General features: G+C 52.9%; 1 protein-coding gene across 4 annotated transcripts; it reads right to left on the reverse strand.

Annotated features, from left to right (window-relative positions):
• Positions 1–160: 160 nt before the first annotated feature.
• PFKFB1 (6-phosphofructo-2-kinase/fructose-2,6-biphosphatase 1) lies at positions 161–15935 on the reverse strand. 4 transcript variants are annotated; one of them, XR_002322776.2, is made up of 16 exons: positions 15544–15934; positions 13012–13137; positions 11870–11963; positions 11410–11476; positions 10960–11034; positions 10477–10533; positions 9708–9829; positions 8262–8469; positions 6660–6806; positions 5855–5959; positions 5157–5286; positions 3656–3718; positions 2603–2667; positions 1599–1692; positions 1267–1489; positions 161–692 (listed from the first exon to the last, which is right to left on the reverse strand). XR_002322776.2 is itself a non-coding variant. In XM_020978959.2 (15 exons), exons 1-14 carry the CDS (start codon positions 15635–15637, stop codon positions 1624–1626), a joined length of 1422 nt encoding a protein of 473 aa, XP_020834618.1. In that variant the 5' UTR covers positions 15638–15934; the 3' UTR covers positions 161–692; positions 1599–1623. The 4 variants fall into 4 exon arrangements, 3 of the variants coding, with proteins under 3 accessions (XP_020834618.1, XP_020834622.1, XP_020834620.1); XM_020978959.2 differs by lacking the exon at positions 1267–1489; XM_020978963.2 differs by lacking the exons at positions 1267–1489; positions 6660–6806 and having other exon boundaries at positions 15544–15935.
• Between the last annotated feature and the right edge of the window lie 554 nt (positions 15936–16489).

Raw genomic sequence — 16489 nt, forward strand, 5'->3', positions numbered from 1 at the left:
CCCACCCCCACCCCTCATGGGAGCCCTGGATCATCTCATGATTGGCTGGCAAGTACTGTGGTCTTGTTTCACCTACAGAATAATCCATGGGAAGTGCTCCAGAAATGCCAGTGGGTTGAATTAAGCAAGCTGACCATTTCAAATGATCTCCCCCCACACAGAGAATCTGCTGATTTTATTGTGTTGCAAGGTAAGTCCACGTGGGGGGGGTGCATGAACTGCTTGGATTTCAGCATGTGAACTGTTGGGGGTACCTCGAGATACTCTTCATCCAGGAAAGGCCCAGTAGACTTGGGGTCAGTCCTTAGCTGTGCCCCTGGGAATGCTGAGTACCTGCGGCCACATGGCGTAGGCAAGGGCCTGCTTGGGGGCAATGTTAGTGGTTACCTTTCTTCCTTACCCTTTTGTATCATTGGCTTCTCTGCCTCCCGCCCTCCTGCCCCCACCCTCTTTTCTGATCTGCCTTGGTTTCCAAAACTAACATGGCTAAACCAGGGCCTGGCTTTGGTCTTTGCTCAGCTGTGAGACTGGAAGGCTGGATGGGAGATGTGGATCCCTTTGCTAGCAGGTAGGCCAGCCTCTGGCTGTGGGAATGAGAAGGGAAGGTGGCTCTGTGGCCTGTCCCAAGACGCTTAGTAGTGAGCTGGCACTGTATCCAGGGCTTCTTCAGGTTCACGGGTGACATCCACGTTCTGAAACAAGAGGGTGGCAATATAGGATGAATTCTGGACCGAAAACCCAGGAGACCTGGATCCTGGCCTCATTATTGCTATCCTAGTGTGGGACCTTGGGCAAGGGCTTTCCCTTCTTCTTTCTCAGCCTCAGTTTCCCTCTACCTGCCACCCTGTGAAGCAAGGAGGCTGTACTCAACTCAGGTGCCTTTCAGTCCTGACATTCTGTGGCCACAGTTCATTTTGGCCCAGAGGGAGCTGGCTAGGCTTCAGAACTGTAGACAGAATGCTCTGGCCTTCAGGGCCATTTCTGACCTGATTTCTCACTTCTTCCTTAGGGCACCTTCCACTCCTGCAGCACTGGGCTTCGCACACAGTGAGGACAACAGTGGCCGAAGAAAGCTCTGCTTATTAGTGGTGCTGACTAGGGGCAGCTGGGTGGCACAGTGGCTAGAGCCACCGGGCCCTGGTCAGGATGACCTGAGCTCAAATCTGGCCCCAGACGCTCACTAGCTGTGTGACCCTGGGCAAGTCATGTCACTGCTGCCTGCCTCAGTTTCCTCATCTGTAAAATGGGGACAATAATAGCACCTACCTGTTGGAGTTGTGGTGAGGTTCCAGTGAGATAATAATTGTAAAGTGCTGAGTACAGTGTATGGCACCTCATAGGCACCTAACAAATGCTTGTTACGTGTCTGCCTTGTGGCAGACTGGGAAGGAGAGACTCCAGAGGCCTGGCCAGGGCTGTTTCCTCCTGACTCCCTCACTTCTCTGCATCGCTGTGACCACCACCGGCCCTTAGCACATCCTTGCTTGAGCTGTTGAAGCCAGCCAGTAGGTTGTAGGCAATCAGGCAGGAGGAATGAGGTGGAGTGGTAGCCCCCCAAGAGAGACTCCCTGGGCCAAGGGAGGGGAAGGGAGGTTTACCTGAGCGGTCAGGGAAGGGAGGGCTTCACTCAGGTCTTCCAGGGAGGGCTGTTTGGTTGGTGGGGGGCTGGCCAGAGGAACAGGGTGGAAGTTCCTGTGTGTGGGAGCATGGCTAGCTGAGCAGATGGAGGGGGGTGGGGTGAGAGAGGGGAGGACAAAAATACAGGTGACAGCCCCCATCGCCAGCCCTCTGTGAAGCCTTCCTGGATTGCTCCAGCTCATGGAAGGGGAGACACATAGGAAGAGAGGGAGGCTGGACAGGGGACCAACGTAGGGCCAGTTCTGCTTTGGGGGCACGAGACAGTTCTTCTAACCAACCACCACTAACAGCCATAGACTCTTGGAGTCAAAAGGAACTTAGCTTAGCAACTGGGTCTGACTAACACAGATGAGGAAACTGAGGCCCGACAGAGACAGGAGGATGCCTTCCGGTCTCCTGCCTCCCCCTGGCCTCTCCCCTGGAAATGTGACAGCAGGCACAGGTGCTGTGTCGGCCCTGAGATCTCTGTTTCGAGATCACTGTGCCCAGCTAGCTGCCCGCTTTCCAGATGAAGAAATTTAGGATCCAACAGGAGGATAAGAAGATCTATTGTAGTGCCACCCCCACTCATCTCCCACCCCTACTGCCAACACAGTGGAAGGACATATGTCCCTTAGCTGCAAGATCCCACCTTGAATTAGGAAACCGAGTGGGGCTCTGGGTCACTTCCCCGAAGTCGCCCATCTGAGGCCGAGATGGGCAGCCCCCCACCTTTCCCCACTCCTCTCATCCACACTCCCTTGGCTGGCCTGGCCCTGAAGTATAACAGGGTGGCTGGCTGGCAGTCAGGGCGGAATCAAGGCTGCTCCCGCAGTGAAAGATTGTTGGCTGAGCTAGTCTCGCCGTGGGGTGCTGCCTTCCCGTGTCAGTGGGGAGGGACCCAGGCTGATGCTAACAGGGGGCAGGGCATGCCCGGCCTCGCTGAGGCAGCAGCTCTGGGGCCATCCACTGCCCGCCCACCTACCTCGGGCTTTTCCCGGTGGGTGTTCACCGCCTCCACATTCAGGTAAATGGACTCAACTTTGCAACCTGAGAATGGGGGAAGAGAGAGAACAACTTGTCAGTTCCACCACACTCACAAATGGAAAGGGCCTTGAATGGTCACCAAGCTCAACCCTTGCGTTGACAGAGACAGAAAGGAGGGGAAAGGAGAGAGGGGAGGGAGGAGGAGAAAGAGAAGAGAGGGAGAGAAGGAAGGGGAAGAGAGGGAGAGAAAGAAGGGAAGGGGAGAAAGGAGAGGGGAAGACGAGAAAGAAGGGAGAGGATGGGGAGGATGGAGGGGGAGAGGGACACAAAAATAAAGAAGGGGGAGAGAGGAGAGAAGACAGGAGGGAGGGGGAGAGACAAGTGGGGGGAAGAGAGAGCAGGAAGGGGAAAACAGGATAGAGAAAAAGGAAGGGAGTTCAGGACAGTAACCAGGGCCGCCCACAGTTAGGGGATGGGGACACATGCTGCTGGTCCAGCAGAGGAGCCGGAGGAGGAGCCGGCAGGCAGGCAGGTAGGAAGGAGAACAGGGAGCGTGTGGGGCCAGAAGAGGCTGCTGAGAGGTCAAGGATGAGGAGTGACAATGGGGCCTGCAATTTTGCAGTGATGAGAAGAGCAGAGCCTTTGGTTCTGGGTCAGTGTTGAGGTTGGAAGCCAGACTGCCGAGAATTAGGAAGGGACTGAGAGGAGAGAAATGGAGGCAGCAGATGTGTTATGAGCTGTGAAAGGGCTAGGAAGTAGAGGATACGAGCTTGAAGTACTAGTAATGACACTAGGACTCTGAAGGCCTTGCCATGAGGCCTGTACTCTGCCCCTGGCATGCTGGATGGCATTGGGTGTGCTCCTGCATCTCTCTGGGCCCTAGTCTTTCTGTCTGTAAAATGGGTATGCATATGGCTGGAAGGGGGAGAGGAGCATTGGGTGACTCCATGTATCCCTTCCGACTCTGATGCACTGTGTGGCAGGTGTAGGGAGGAGAAAGTTGGTGGCAGTTACCATACATGGGGAACCTGGGGTACAATGTGGCACTCACCGTAAGCCACTGGGGTGAGTTTGAGTACCGTATGCAGGGGACATTTGAGATAAGGCAGCTCCTCTGGAAAGGAAGGAAGAAAGGGTTGGCCAGAGGAAAGACCCTGTCCATCCACCCACTGTCTTTCCACCCATTCAGCTCCCCCACCTCCTAGCCCTTCTCCTCATCCATCTATCTACGCACCAGCAAAAGCACATGCCAACATATCATTCTGGGGCTGGGGAGGATGGTGGAAGTGATGGCTCCACCCATGTTCCTGAAGGTCTCCAGCAGTGGAAGACAAACCCTGCTTGCTACCACATTGTTTCTGCCAGAGGACCAATTCCCTAAGCACAGGGCCATGCTACCAGCAGACTGACTCCTAGGTGATAACCTCTTTGGCCATGGCAACCCACGGAACAAAGAGATCCACAATGTGAGAGCACAAGTGGCCTTGTCCTTAAGGGAGCTTAAAGGATAGCGTGGCCAGCCTGCATGCTATCAGAACTGGAGGGAGGCCCTGATTCTTCCTGGAGGATTGGGAGGAGGTCAGGCAAGAGTCCATCTGGATGACAGGGTACCCAGTTGGGCTGAGATCTGCACCCACCTTGGAGGGAGGAGCGCCATAGACATGGGTTCCATGGAAGGATCCATAGATGGGGCTAGGGCTAGGGAGTGGTGAGGAGACTCCCTGTGCCAATGCAGCATAGTCTTACAGAGTGGCCTGGGGCCCTAAGGACTGCCGTGACTTGGCCAGAGTCACTCGACCAGTCTGTTTCAGAGGACTTGAACCCAAACCTCCCATTTCTCGACTGTTTGAAGGTACATAAAATGATTTCCTCACAGCAATCCAGTAAGAAAGAGGAGAAAACTGAGGCTAGAGGGCTAAGGGACGCATGCAGGGTCACTTCCTGGCTTGCTGTCCCTTCCCAGGGTGCTGCGAGATGCTGTGGCCGCTAGTTAGCTGAGTTAGGCTGAGCCTGGCCAACAGACGCCCAGATGAACACTGAGCCTGGCGTTCTTAGAGCTGCCACAGGATGCATTCCACTGGTGTCGTCTTTGAGAACCCAGTTATGCCATCCCCCCTTTATTTTTTTTTTTTTGCAGTAATGCTTCTCTTTTAACAGATAAAATACGTTCTACCCCTACGTAGCACTAGGCTTTGCCTGCTCCATGTCTTTGAAGACTTCCTGTACGGGTAGCATCTCTTTTGCAAATGGCGTTTAGTAATAATGCTGGTCTATCTCTTTTAGTAGAGGTCTGTTCATCTTTTTTTTTTAAATTAAGTGTTGGTATATCTTGTCCTAAGCAAACCACTAATAGGACCATGGCAGACTGCTCGAGGTCTCCCACAGGCTGTGTCTGCTTTGGATTTAAGGGTCTCCACTGAGGACTGTTTGCCACACGTAGTGACTGCCTCTGGTCTCCCTTTACAGCCCCGCTCCTCTCCCCACATGCTCACCCACATCAGGGTGGCCCAGTCCTTGCCTGGCTCTGGCCTGGACAGGATGTTTGGTGTTACCTGCACTCTTATCCAGAAAGTAGGCCAGGAGACAACGCATCACAGCCTGGTGGCAGATCACCAACACGTTCTCCTGACGCTCCAGTTCCATGATCACGGGCTCTAGACGCTGTACCAAATCCTCATAGGACTAGAAAGGAGAGACAGACCCTGGCATGAGCAAGAGAGGAGAGGAGCAGGAACCCACCTGCAGGCCAGAGGCAGGCTAGCGCCTCCTGGGGGGCACTCCTGGGAGGCCTGGCTTCTTGGTCCTGGTTTTGTCCTTGAAATCCCCACCCCTCTCAAACCCACTGCTCACACCCCTGGTCCTCAGATTCTTTCTCAGCACGATGAGCCTGATGCCCCTGGTCTGCGGGGTGTGAGGTCAGGGGTAGGAAACCTACAAAGGGCATTGGTGTCTCCCTCACTCCATTGGCCAAGAGAGCCTCCTAGGGAATTCGGAATCAAAATGGCTTAGGGATGAGGGAGTGAGCTGCCCTGTGCCCATGTGGAACTCGTATCATCCACATGAGGCAGGTCGTTTTTTGCTGATCGTGGGCTCTCCCTCCTGGGCCACTGCAGCCCAGATAGAGGGTATAAGTACTGTGGGTGGAGTCTCAGGGTAGGTAGCAAGTGAGTGGAAGGGGGGTAGGTCTGAAACCAGCCAAGGAGGCTCCTCCTGGGGCTCTGGGACTGGGGCTGCCAGGTGCCCCCCTCACCTCTCCCTTGGGGTAGCGGTAGCGATATTTGTCCTGGTCTCGAAGTGCAAATTCTTCTGGGTAATGCTGTTGGATCTCTTCATAAGTCATCTCTTCACAGACACCCTAAAATGCAGCGGCAGGAAAGAGCTCTGGGCCAGTAAACTGGGATGTGGGCACATGCAGCTATGCACAGAACAGAACATGCTAGGGTTTGTGTGTGTCTGCTTTCATTCTATGTCTCTAGCTTCAGCGTGTGTTGGGGGAATATACATGTGTACATCTGGAGTGTCTGTGTGTGTGTGCATGCACGTATGTGTGCATGTGCATGTGTATGTGGGTGTATGCATATATGTGTACCTCTGGTACAGGTGTGTGGGTCTGTGGGGTGGGTATGTCTAATAGTGTTCATAAGAGTGTCTGTATTCATGTATGCATAGCCATAGCTTTGTGTGTGTGTGTGTGTGTGTGTGTATGTGTGTGTGTATCTGCAGTTTCTGTATGTGCTTTCAGTGTTTGTGTTTGGCTCTGGTTGTGCACATGTGTCCCTGGCATGTCTATAGCTATGTGCCATGTTCAGTGTGTCTATGGAGTGTGTATATATGTGTTTAGTTTCTGCCTGTTTGTGGTATATGCAAATATATGCGCCTGTGGTATGTATGTGTCTATGTACATATATGTATGAATGTATATTGGGGGATGGTATGTGTGTGCATGCCGGGATCTCCCCAGAAGGTTGCTGTCTTCAGGGACCTTGTTAGGCTATCCCCCAGTAGCATCCTCTTGAGTTGACAGGCCTCCCTCCATTCATCCCCCCCTCACTCACAGCATCTATCTCATTCAGGGCCTTCCACTGCTCATAAGGGACCCTCAGGGCCTCAGCCGTCTGGATAGTTCTCTTCATGTGGCTTGTCCAGACCTTCAGGGAGCTGATGTCCTGAGACTGGATGAAGTTAGCTAAGGTGTGTGCGTACTGCAGAGTAACAGGGAGAAGGGAAGTGGAGACTTTCTCTTTAGGCCCTGCCTGCTGCGACATGTCAAGAGAAACCCTCAATCCAAGTCAGCCCTCATTAGTTAGACGCCTACTTTTGTGCAAAGCGCTGTGCTCAATTGTGGGGACAGAAAGGCCCAAAGGAGACAGTCCTTGCCCAAACTGTGCTTCTTTTCTATCTAGAGGATGCTGTATGCACAGAGAGGGGCAACTTCCAAGTGATTTGAGGAGAGAAAGCATTAACAGCTGGGAGGAATCAGCAAAGTGTTAGGTGGGAGGTCTGACCTTCAAGGAAATTACAGATTCGGGGGTTGATGGAGTTGAGAGATGGACTATTGAGTTTGGGAAACTGCTAGCAGTCCAGTTAGGCTGGAATGTGGAGTGGGGGTGGGGGATAAAGTGAAATAATGCTAAAAAAAAGAAAGGCAGGCAATAAAGCTAGATCAGTGAGCTGCAGCTACACTGGGGGCCTTTAATGCAGGCTGAGGAGCTGGGGTTTGATTCAAGGGACAGTAGGGACCCACTGAGGATCTCTAGCAGGGGTGGCATGCTCCAAGCTGTGTGTTAGGGCTTTTGTCCTGGAGAAGGGAGGGTCCTTTGGAAGCAGAGAGCCCAATAAGGAAGTTACCACACTAGGCCAGGCACGTGGTAGGGAAGGCATGATTCTGGGAAATGGGGACAATCCTCAGGACAAGATGATGAAGCATGAAGGAGGGAAGGGGAGGGCCAAAAGGCAGAGGCAGTGGGGGAGAAGGAAGAGAGAGGAATGAATCAATGAATGCATTCACGGCTTTAGAATTTACATTTCTGTGTTTCTATAAGTGAAGGAAGAGTTGAATGAAGGAAGGAGGGAACTATAGAAGGAATGAGTAAAAGGAAACAGGATTTAGTGGAGGAAAGAAGGAATGAGTGACAGAATAAATGAATAAGTGAAGGAAGAAGGGAATGAACAAAGGAATAAAGCCATGATGGAAGGGATGAGGGAGTAAAGAGAAGAAAGAATTAGTAGAGGAAGAATGAAATGAAGTGAGGCAAAGAATGCGTGGGCAAAGAAAGACATGACTGAAGGAAGGAAGGAGGCTGTAGAGAAGGGAGCAAATGAGTGAGGGGTGGAAGGGAGGGAGGGAAGGAGGAAAGGGTGGAGGGAAGGAGAGAGGAAGGCAAGGAGGGAAGGAGAGAGGGAGGGAGAGAGGAAGGGATGGAGGGAAGGAGAGAGGAAAGGATGGAGGGAAGAAGAGGGAGGGAGAGAGAGAAGAAAGGAGGGAGGGAAGGAGAGAAGAAGGGATGGAGAGAGGGAGGGAGGGAAGGAGGGAGGAAGGGAGGGAGAGAGGAAGGGATGGAGAGAAGAAGAGAGGGAGGGAGGGAGGAAGAAACAGAAGAATGCAGTTAGGTGAAGGAGAAGGTGGTTGCATTGAGTCCATTTTCCCATCTCCTTACCTGCTTGCCCCTGGTGGAAAGGCCTGAGTCTCCGCCAATTCGGCCCTTGAGGTTCAGTTCGCTCTCGCCATGCCGGCACAGGTAGATGGAGCGAGGTGTGACATGGATGTTCATAAGGTAATACACAGTGCGGCTCTGGATGTGATCCTGTACCCGGTTCACCAGATAACGGGTCCCCACGTCAAAGATCTTGATGTAAGACAAATGGCTGAAGGAAGAGCAAGGGAGACTCAGAGAAAGGACCTTTCCTAGGCCTTAAGTCCCCCACTGTGAGTCTGTCGCCTCCTCCAGGAAGGCAGCCCCCACACTTTCTTGTGTCTTCTTTTCCATAAGAGCTTCTGAACCTCCTTCCCCATGTCCAAGTGGGCCTTTCTCTCCCAACTTTGCCCAGAGCTGTGCTCTGCTCTTGCTAAACACTGCACACATATCTCGCTCTAGACAAGACCCGATTCAGGAAAAAAAAAACAAACAAACCCTATATTTCCATGGAAGAGAGTTTTGGGGGATGCTGCTTCACTTTACAGAAAGGGCTCCCCCTGGAATAGCCAGGCTCCCTCCAAGCCATCTGAGATAGGAGCTGCCCTGCATTTCTGCCCGTGTGTGTCAGCGCCAGCCAGAGAGATTCTGCCAGAGTCCGAAGTGCACTGATCGACCATCATTTTCCAGGCCGATGGCTGCGGGCTGCACTGCTCCCTCACCCCCGGGGAGAAAGTACACATACCTGCAGCCCCTGCCTCCCTCTCCCAGATACCACCCTCCTCTTCCAGTCTCTCTCCAGCTGCTGTCCACTCCCCCCACACCCCACCTTGATTCTGTCTCTGTACCTCCCTGGGTTGGCTGGCATGGCCTCGCCCTCCCTTTAGCAGATCCTTGGAAGCCCAGCTCCAGAGCTGGCCGTGCTGGGGCAGTCTGCCTTATCTTCTTTTGGTCCCTTTCAAGTCTCTCTTCCCTCATTCTCTCCTTTTTATTTCCTTACTCCTGAATTCTGTCCTCTTCCTCATGCATTCCTTTATGCATTCATTCTTTCCCTTGCCCATTCATTCCTTCTCCTATTCAGTCTTTCCTTCCTCCCCTTGCACATTTCTTCCTTTCTTCATCCCTTCCTTCCCTTTCTTTCTTTTCTTCCCTCACTCATTCATTCCTCTACTTAACCATTCTTCCATGCAGCCTTTCCTTCCCTCCCACATTTATTCCCCCATTCACTCATTCTGTTACTTTCTCAGCTATTCCTTCCTTCGCTCATTCCTTTCAATCCTTTCTTCATTTATTCTTTTTTTTACTCAATCCTTTACAATCCTTTCTCACCTCCTTCATTCACTCTCTTCCAGGCCTCTTTCTCTGGTATCAATCTAAAGCCAGCTTTCTTTCTCTGTTCTTTCAAGGACCTCCCTCCTTTTCCCAGCTTGTCCTACCTCCCACCCTTCCAAGTTCTCCTGGGCCTCAGACCTGTCTAGCTCCTCATCGATGGGCTGGTAATTCATCTCATAGCATTCAATTCTCTTCAGAAAGTCTTCCACTACCTTCTCCCGGTCACAGTCTTTGTAATCTGGGCTGCTCAGCTTGACTTGCTGAGAGACAGACAGACAGACAGACAGAGATAGAGAGACAGTGAGAGAGAGGGAGGGAGGGAAGAGGGGGAGAGAGAGAGGGAGAAGGAGAGACGGGGAGGGAAAGGAGGAAGAGAGAGAGAGGAGAGACAGAGACAGAAAGAGATAGGGAGGGAGAGAGACAGAGAGAGGGAGAGAAGAAAGGAGGGAGGAAGAGAGAGGAGAGACAGACAAAGGCAGAGAGGGAGAGAGACAGAGACACAGAGAGGGAGAGAAAGAGAGAGAGATAGAAGGAAGATTGATTTAATGGATGTCTTCCACACTCCTGAGCACGGACAGTCTGGGATGAGGTCACATAATCCCTTTCCAGGGAGGAGGATGGCCCACTGTGATCCGACTTTGGGTCAATGTCACTTCCCTCTGTGGGCCTCAGTTCCCCCATTTATAGAAAGGAATTGTACAAGAGTCTCTCCAAGGCCCTTTCCAGCTCTTAATCATGGGTTGTTTTCACTCTATGGGACTCACCTTCCTCCTCCTAAGACCAGAGCACAGTAAGGGGTTGGAGGGCCGGCTCCCCCAAAGAGATGGCTGTGCAATGGGGGAATTGGCCCTTAGGTTGAGCTCAGGAGGGCTAGGACAGGCGTTATGCCAGAGTGGGGCTCTCTTACTCTGATGTTCTCAGCAATGATGTCTGGGTCATCACAGATGGACTCAATGAAGAAAACCTGCAAGGGGACAAGAGAGGAGGTCCTCAGTTTCCCTTAGGGGCCTGGCATGTAAATATGAGCTCATGAAATTCCCTGTAAAAAGACACATTTGAGATGGAAATCTTGCTGAAATATCTGGCTACAACCTGGACAAGGATTCAGGACACCCACACGAAAGTTCTACTATGTGATTCTGGGCAAATCTCTTGCCCCCTCCTAACTTCTTTAAAATGAAGGGTTTGGACTATATGATTGCTAATGGCCCTTTCCCCGCATGGCTCTCTCTCTCTCTCTCTCTCTCTCTCTCTCTCTCTCTCTCTCTCTCTCTCTCTCTCTTTGCCTCTATTTGTGGCAATCTGGAGAGAGGGAGGAACAGAACACAGGGTGCTTTAGAAGTGTGCACAAGACAAAAGTTAAATCAGCCCTGAATGAGAGTTATTTTACCTTGTACCCATGCTCCTTGGCGAACTGCAGAATGAGTGACCGTCTTTCCCTAGTAGTATTGGTGGCATCAAAAACCTAGAGACAGAAGATAGTTTGGGGCTAGGCTGAATGGGGAGGACTTCCTGGAAGAGGAGGAGGAAACAAGGAGATGAGAGAGGAATTGGGCCTTCTCTGACAAGACAGGCAAGTGTAAGATTCCTGTGTGCCCTGCTCTTTGGGTGTCACTGAGAAAGGGAAGGCCCAGGTTCAAGGCCAGAGGTTCTGCCATGTAAGTGCTTGTGTGCAAGACATATGTGTGAACTTGGATGGTTTCTCACCCCTTTTTAGGCCTCCCCCCATTTGCCTCCTCTGTGACGTCATCCAGATTGCCCCAGATGACTTAATGGGGTCTCCCAGCTCTTATGCTTGGCCATTCTGACCCAGCCCAGAGAGACCCTTAGGTCAATTTACCGCTACGTGGCCTTCCTCATGGCCAAGGTAATCATGGACATCCTTCAGAGCTGCCAGCGCGCACTGCCTGAGAAAGGACAAACAGAGAGAGAAGGGGTCTGATGGAAGTGATGGAGGAGGGAAAAAGAGAGAGGGAGAGAGAGATAGAGAGAGGAGAGAGAGAGACAGAGAGAGAAGGTGATGGGGGTGGTAGGGAAAGAGGAAGCCATGGTAGGGAAGAGGAAGGGGTCAGAGGCCAAATGCTAAAGGTTGTCATGGGTGGTCAGATGAGCAGGAGATTAGTTTGGGCTTAGAGCCTCCTGGAGGTCAGGTCAAGTCTGGATCAGCAGAGGGGGCAGAGGTGGGGGCAGGAGGCCTACTGGGGTGGAAGGAGAGTGAACAGATAAGAGAAGGCTGGTGGGGTAGGGAAGAGGGAAGGGGTAAGGAAAGGAAGGCCCATGAACGAGGTAAGACTACTCACTTCCGGATGACCAGGGCTTCCTTGTTATCTGGCCGAAAGAACTCATAGTTCTTGTATTGGACGGCCTCTCGGCGGTACTGGCCTAAATTGAACACTAAATAGAGAGTTGGGAGAAAGCAGCTTTGAGTGGGTGAGTTTGGCACAAGGGGCTCAGGGGTGTGGTGATTTCTCTCAGTGCCATGACTTCTTCTTCCTGGGTCCAGGATCATTAAAGGTGGGAAGGACCACAGAAGGAGTCTGTATGGGGTTTAGTTCTGGGGACCACAATAGGCAGCGTATCCAGGGAAGGGCAACTAGGCTGGGAAGGCCCTCTGATTCATGCTATTAGTGCCCCTGTGGAAGGAGAAAAGCCTCAGGGAGGACAGGAGAGCTGGCCTCAGTTGTCTGAAGGGGACAGAACCCGGGCCAAGGGAGGAAGGTTTTCTTGACATCCAGCCACAATCTCCCTCTTTTGCCACTTGTCCAATTGCCCTCAAATCTTCTTTGCTTGAGGCTAAATGCCCTCGTTCCTTCGGTGGATCCTTGTATGACCCTGGTCTGCCTGCTTCCGAGGGCCTTCCCAGCATGTGTGGTCTGACTAGCAAAGAGGGGTGAGTGCTTCACACCCCCCTTATCCTCGACACTTGGGGTCATGTGCTTGGATCAGGACCTAGGTTCATAGCTACATTTAATTCACTGAGCATTTATTAAATGCCTACTACATGCAAGGCACTGGAGATACAGAGACAGACACAGAACACTTCCGGCTCTCAAGCAGGCCTCAGTTTCTATCTGGAGGGGGATGACCCTGCATTGCTTTGGAGTCACAGACCCCGAGTTCAGCTACTTGGGATACCTGGGAAAAACTCAAAGCCATGCGCTTTGACCCAAACAATGTTGTTGTATCTTTATTGGAGCCTCAGAATGACCGTGCATGTCTGAAAGTCCCAGGACCCAAGTTCTCCTGCTTACTACCTGGGTGACCTTGGCATCTGCCTTCTCGTCTCTGGAAGGTCCTGTCCAGTGCTAGGATCCCCTGAGGCCACTAGGTGGGGATGAGGGAAGTGGCTGACTCCGGGATCCTAGGAAAGGGGAATCTCTTCCTTCTGATGGGGAGCTAAGGAGTGGTGTCAGACCCTCGTTGGCCAGAAGGCTGTACGTACCTTTGGTTGGGGTCCCAATCCAGTTGAGGTACCTAGTAAGCTTTGTAGAGATATAGGTCTTGCCCCGTGCAGGCAGCCCCACCATGATCACCATCGTTGGGGAGTTGGTGAGCTGGGGAATGGATGCTGAAATTCCATTCAAATTGACAAACGTTTAGTAAGTTGCTCCTATATGCTTGGAAAGATGCTTGGTGCCACTCCCCCTCACCCACTCAATCCTTGCCCTCCTGGAGCATATGATCTAATGAAGCTGTGGGTGGGGCCGGGGCTGGGGAATCGGAGACTGTACGCAGTGCAGTACAAGGTAGCTTATGGCGGGGCATAGGAGAGACCTGGGCAAGATACCCAAGGAAAATGTAAAGATGGCGGGGCTGATGGAGCCATTCACCAAGATGGGTTGGGGCTAGGGAGAAGGCATTGAGCAATCCCGTCCCCTGACTGCTCCAGGGTGCCTTGGGCCTTGGCAGTGGTGATTGTCCACTTACCCCCTTAGCAGCCTGCCAGCATGGTGGAGGGGAAAGGCTTTTGAAGTCAGGGGAGGTCTAGGCTCAAACCTCAGCTCTGGCTTTCCTTACTGGACACAAGTAACCAGCCCTGTGAGTCTCAGTTTCCTCCCCTTTACAATAGGAGTGATAATGCTTGGGCATAGGAGGAAAGGGCTGGGTGAGCCTTCCAGCCTCCAGCCAGGTGGGCTATCATTATTGGGAGGCAGAAGGCCTAGTTTCAAATCCCAGCTCTTTTCCAGTGGTACCTTGGGACACTTCATCTTCCCAGTCCTTAGGTTCCCTTTTGTAAAATTAGAAGACTGGACTAGGTGGACTTTAGGGTCCTATACAGCTCCAAATACTAGGATTGAAAAGGCAGGGCTGGCATCTTTTTTGCTTAGCACCCCTCACGATGCCCTCTGGAGGCAAGGTGGGCACTTACTAAATGCTTGGGCTGGAATTGGGGTGCCTGCCCTCAGGAGAGGAGAGAAGTAGCCCCAGAGCCTGGACCAGGCCTGGGGGAGTCATTGGGGGAGTGGGGGAATGAAGTTAAGAGAAGGGGAGCTGAAGAGGTGGGGGGAGGGCAAAGTTCCCCTGGGCTTTTGAGAGGACAGGGTGCTGCTGGAAGCAGGCCCTTTGACCAAGGTAGGAGGAATGGACTGCTCCAAGGTCACACATTGGCATAACTGGGCTGCTGTGGCCTTATCTGCAGAGAATTTGCAGGGCCCAGCCCATAAAGCTCAGCACAGAAGCCCTCCCAGAGCAAGGGCAGGCTCTGTTATCTTTGGGGAACTGGCCCTCCTCTCTTCTTTGACAATATTTATGGCCCTTGACCTTCTCCTTCAGCCCCCTTCCCACTGCCTCCTCCCCATGTAACTTTTTTTTCCTGTTTGAATTTCAAATGAATTTTCTTCTTGCTTGATGTCCCTGGGCACTGAGGCATCTCCTTCCTTCCCTCTGTGTTCCTTTTTGAGGCCCCTTCCCGCAACATTTGGTTCCGGGACAGTGGGACAGTGTCCTCCCATTAATGGAAACAGGACACTTTGAAACAGGACTGAGGGAGGGAGGGAGGGAGGGCCCCACATGGTGGTTTTGTGTAACCACCACCTGTCTCCCACAGCTAGAGGGACTGAACAGAGACACGTCACCTCGCCTCACCCCAACCCCCAGCTGGGGAGAGGAGGTAGAGAGAAGGGAGTGAGGAGAGGGGCCCCCAGCGAAGGAACAAAACTTTTCCAGTCTTCATAAGGGACTCAGGAGAACTGGCTTCCACACTGAGGACTCCTGGCCCATGGAACCTTGGGCAAGTTCCTTTCCTCCTCTGGACCTCAGTTTCCCTGGCCATCAAATGTTGGGCTAGGTGATTTGCAAGCGCCTGCCCAGCTCTCAAGTTCGACTCTATTTATTTGCTGGCTGACCCACAGCAAGTCACTCCCACACTCTGGGTCTCAGTTTTCCTCTCTATAAAAGGGGTGTGTGCAGGTTGGAGGACAGGGTCTAGTCTGAGACCCTGATATTCTGTGATTCCAATTTGCAGCCTTGGGGAACCGTAAATGTCATGTTCTGAAGAAGAGACAGAATAGAATGTTCTAAAAATAAAGGAAAGGTTCTAAGTGGGAAGGGAAGTTTCTGAAGGAAAATAGAATGTTCTAAGCAATATAGCCCGAGGAGATAAAGAAATATCTAAAGGAAAGAGATGGAGCCTCCAAGAACCAGATGAAAGTGCAGGCTGAGAAAGTAAAGCACAAAGAGAGAAAGGGTTCTCCCAAGAAACAAATGGAGATTCCCCTCCTGTTCAGCTGTCTCTGGCTGCCCCTATCCTGACCCTGCCAGCCCCAATTACAGCCCTCCCAGCCCCACTTATAGTCCCCCCCCCAGCCTCACTTATAGCCCTCCCAGCCCCCCTGCGGGCCCAGCCCCACTTATACCCCCCCATGCCCCTGTGGACCCAGGGCCTGCTTACAGCACCCCCTGCCTCCCTGGGGGCCTAGCCACTTACAGCCCTGCCACTCCCCTGGGGGGCCCAGCTCCCCCCAACCCCACTTACAGCCTCTGCCACGCTGCAGACGGCTGCCGCTGGTATGGGGAATCCAGATCTTCTGTAGCCGGGTTTGGGTGAGTTCCCCCATCTCTTGGGACATGTCGGGTCTCCCTCCTTTTCTCTGCTCCTTCCCTCCCTCTCTCCCCCTCTCTCCACTTTCCCACCTCTGTCTGCTACTCCAAGGTCCTCGATTGCCTTGGCTAGGGCTCAGCAGGCTGTGCCTTCGCTGGGAGGGTTCCTGGGGGAGGGGGTGTTTGTAATATTGTCCTTCTCTGGTGGCCCCAGGCAGGACAGAGGTCAGTGAGGGAGGCCTCCGAACTGCCACCACCAAGTGCCTGTCTCCTAACTGTGTATGGAGCCGATAACCTCCAGGCCCCTTCTTCTCCTCCTCCTCCCTCTCCCTCCAGGGCTGCCAATGGACAGAGGGCTTTGGGTGTCAGTGAGTCCCCTCCCTCCTGCAACACACACCCTGCTCCGGGGGTGGGGGCAAGGATGGCCCCTGGGGTCATAGAGGCAGAGGTGGCTGCTGCCCTCTGAGGAAGCTGCCCCAGGCAATATCTTACCCCCCCCCCCCCCCCGTTCCCACTCTGGAATGGCCCTTTGTACCCTCCTGGGAGGCCCAGGGGAGAGAGAGACAAGAGGGGAGGATGGAGGTACAGAGTACACTGAGAGACTGAAGGACAGATGGGGAGACTGAGGCACAGAGGGAAGGCAGGTCAGAGGGAGGAAGGGAGGAGAAACGGAGGGACAGAGATAAGGAAAGATGGAGGGAAGCCCAGAGGGATATAAGGAAGAAGGAAGGGAGCAGAGAGCCATTCTAACAGAAGAAGGGAAAGAGAGATGGAGGGAGTCAGTGAAGGAGGGGAGGGAGAAAGGGAAAGAGGGTGAGAGGGTCCTGGTGCTCACTACTGATGTGGGCAAGGAGGAAGAGGAGGCTTGGGGTTAGGGGAGC

The sequence above is a fragment of the Phascolarctos cinereus genome, unplaced genomic scaffold, assembly GCF_003287225.1.
Source record: "Phascolarctos cinereus isolate Bilbo 61053 unplaced genomic scaffold, phaCin_HiC Scaffold_8;HRSCAF=390, whole genome shotgun sequence".
Taxonomy (NCBI): Eukaryota; Metazoa; Chordata; class Mammalia; order Diprotodontia; family Phascolarctidae; genus Phascolarctos; species Phascolarctos cinereus.

What these genes read in the sequence shown, in the direction of transcription:
- PFKFB1 (XM_020978959.2), bottom strand. Translation starts at nt 15,637, where the DNA reads ATGTCCCAAGAGATGGGGGAACTCACCCAAACCCGGCTACAGAAGATC. An exon ending in TCTGCAGCGTGGCAGAGGCT is followed by an intron (nt 13,138 to 15,543) that starts GTAAGTGGGGTT and finishes ATGGAATTTCAG; the next exon opens with CATCCATTCCCCAGCTCACC. An exon ending in CCAAGGAGCATGGGTACAAG is followed by an intron (nt 10,534 to 10,959) that starts GTAAAATAACTC and finishes GTCCCCTTGCAG; the next exon opens with GTTTTCTTCATTGAGTCCAT.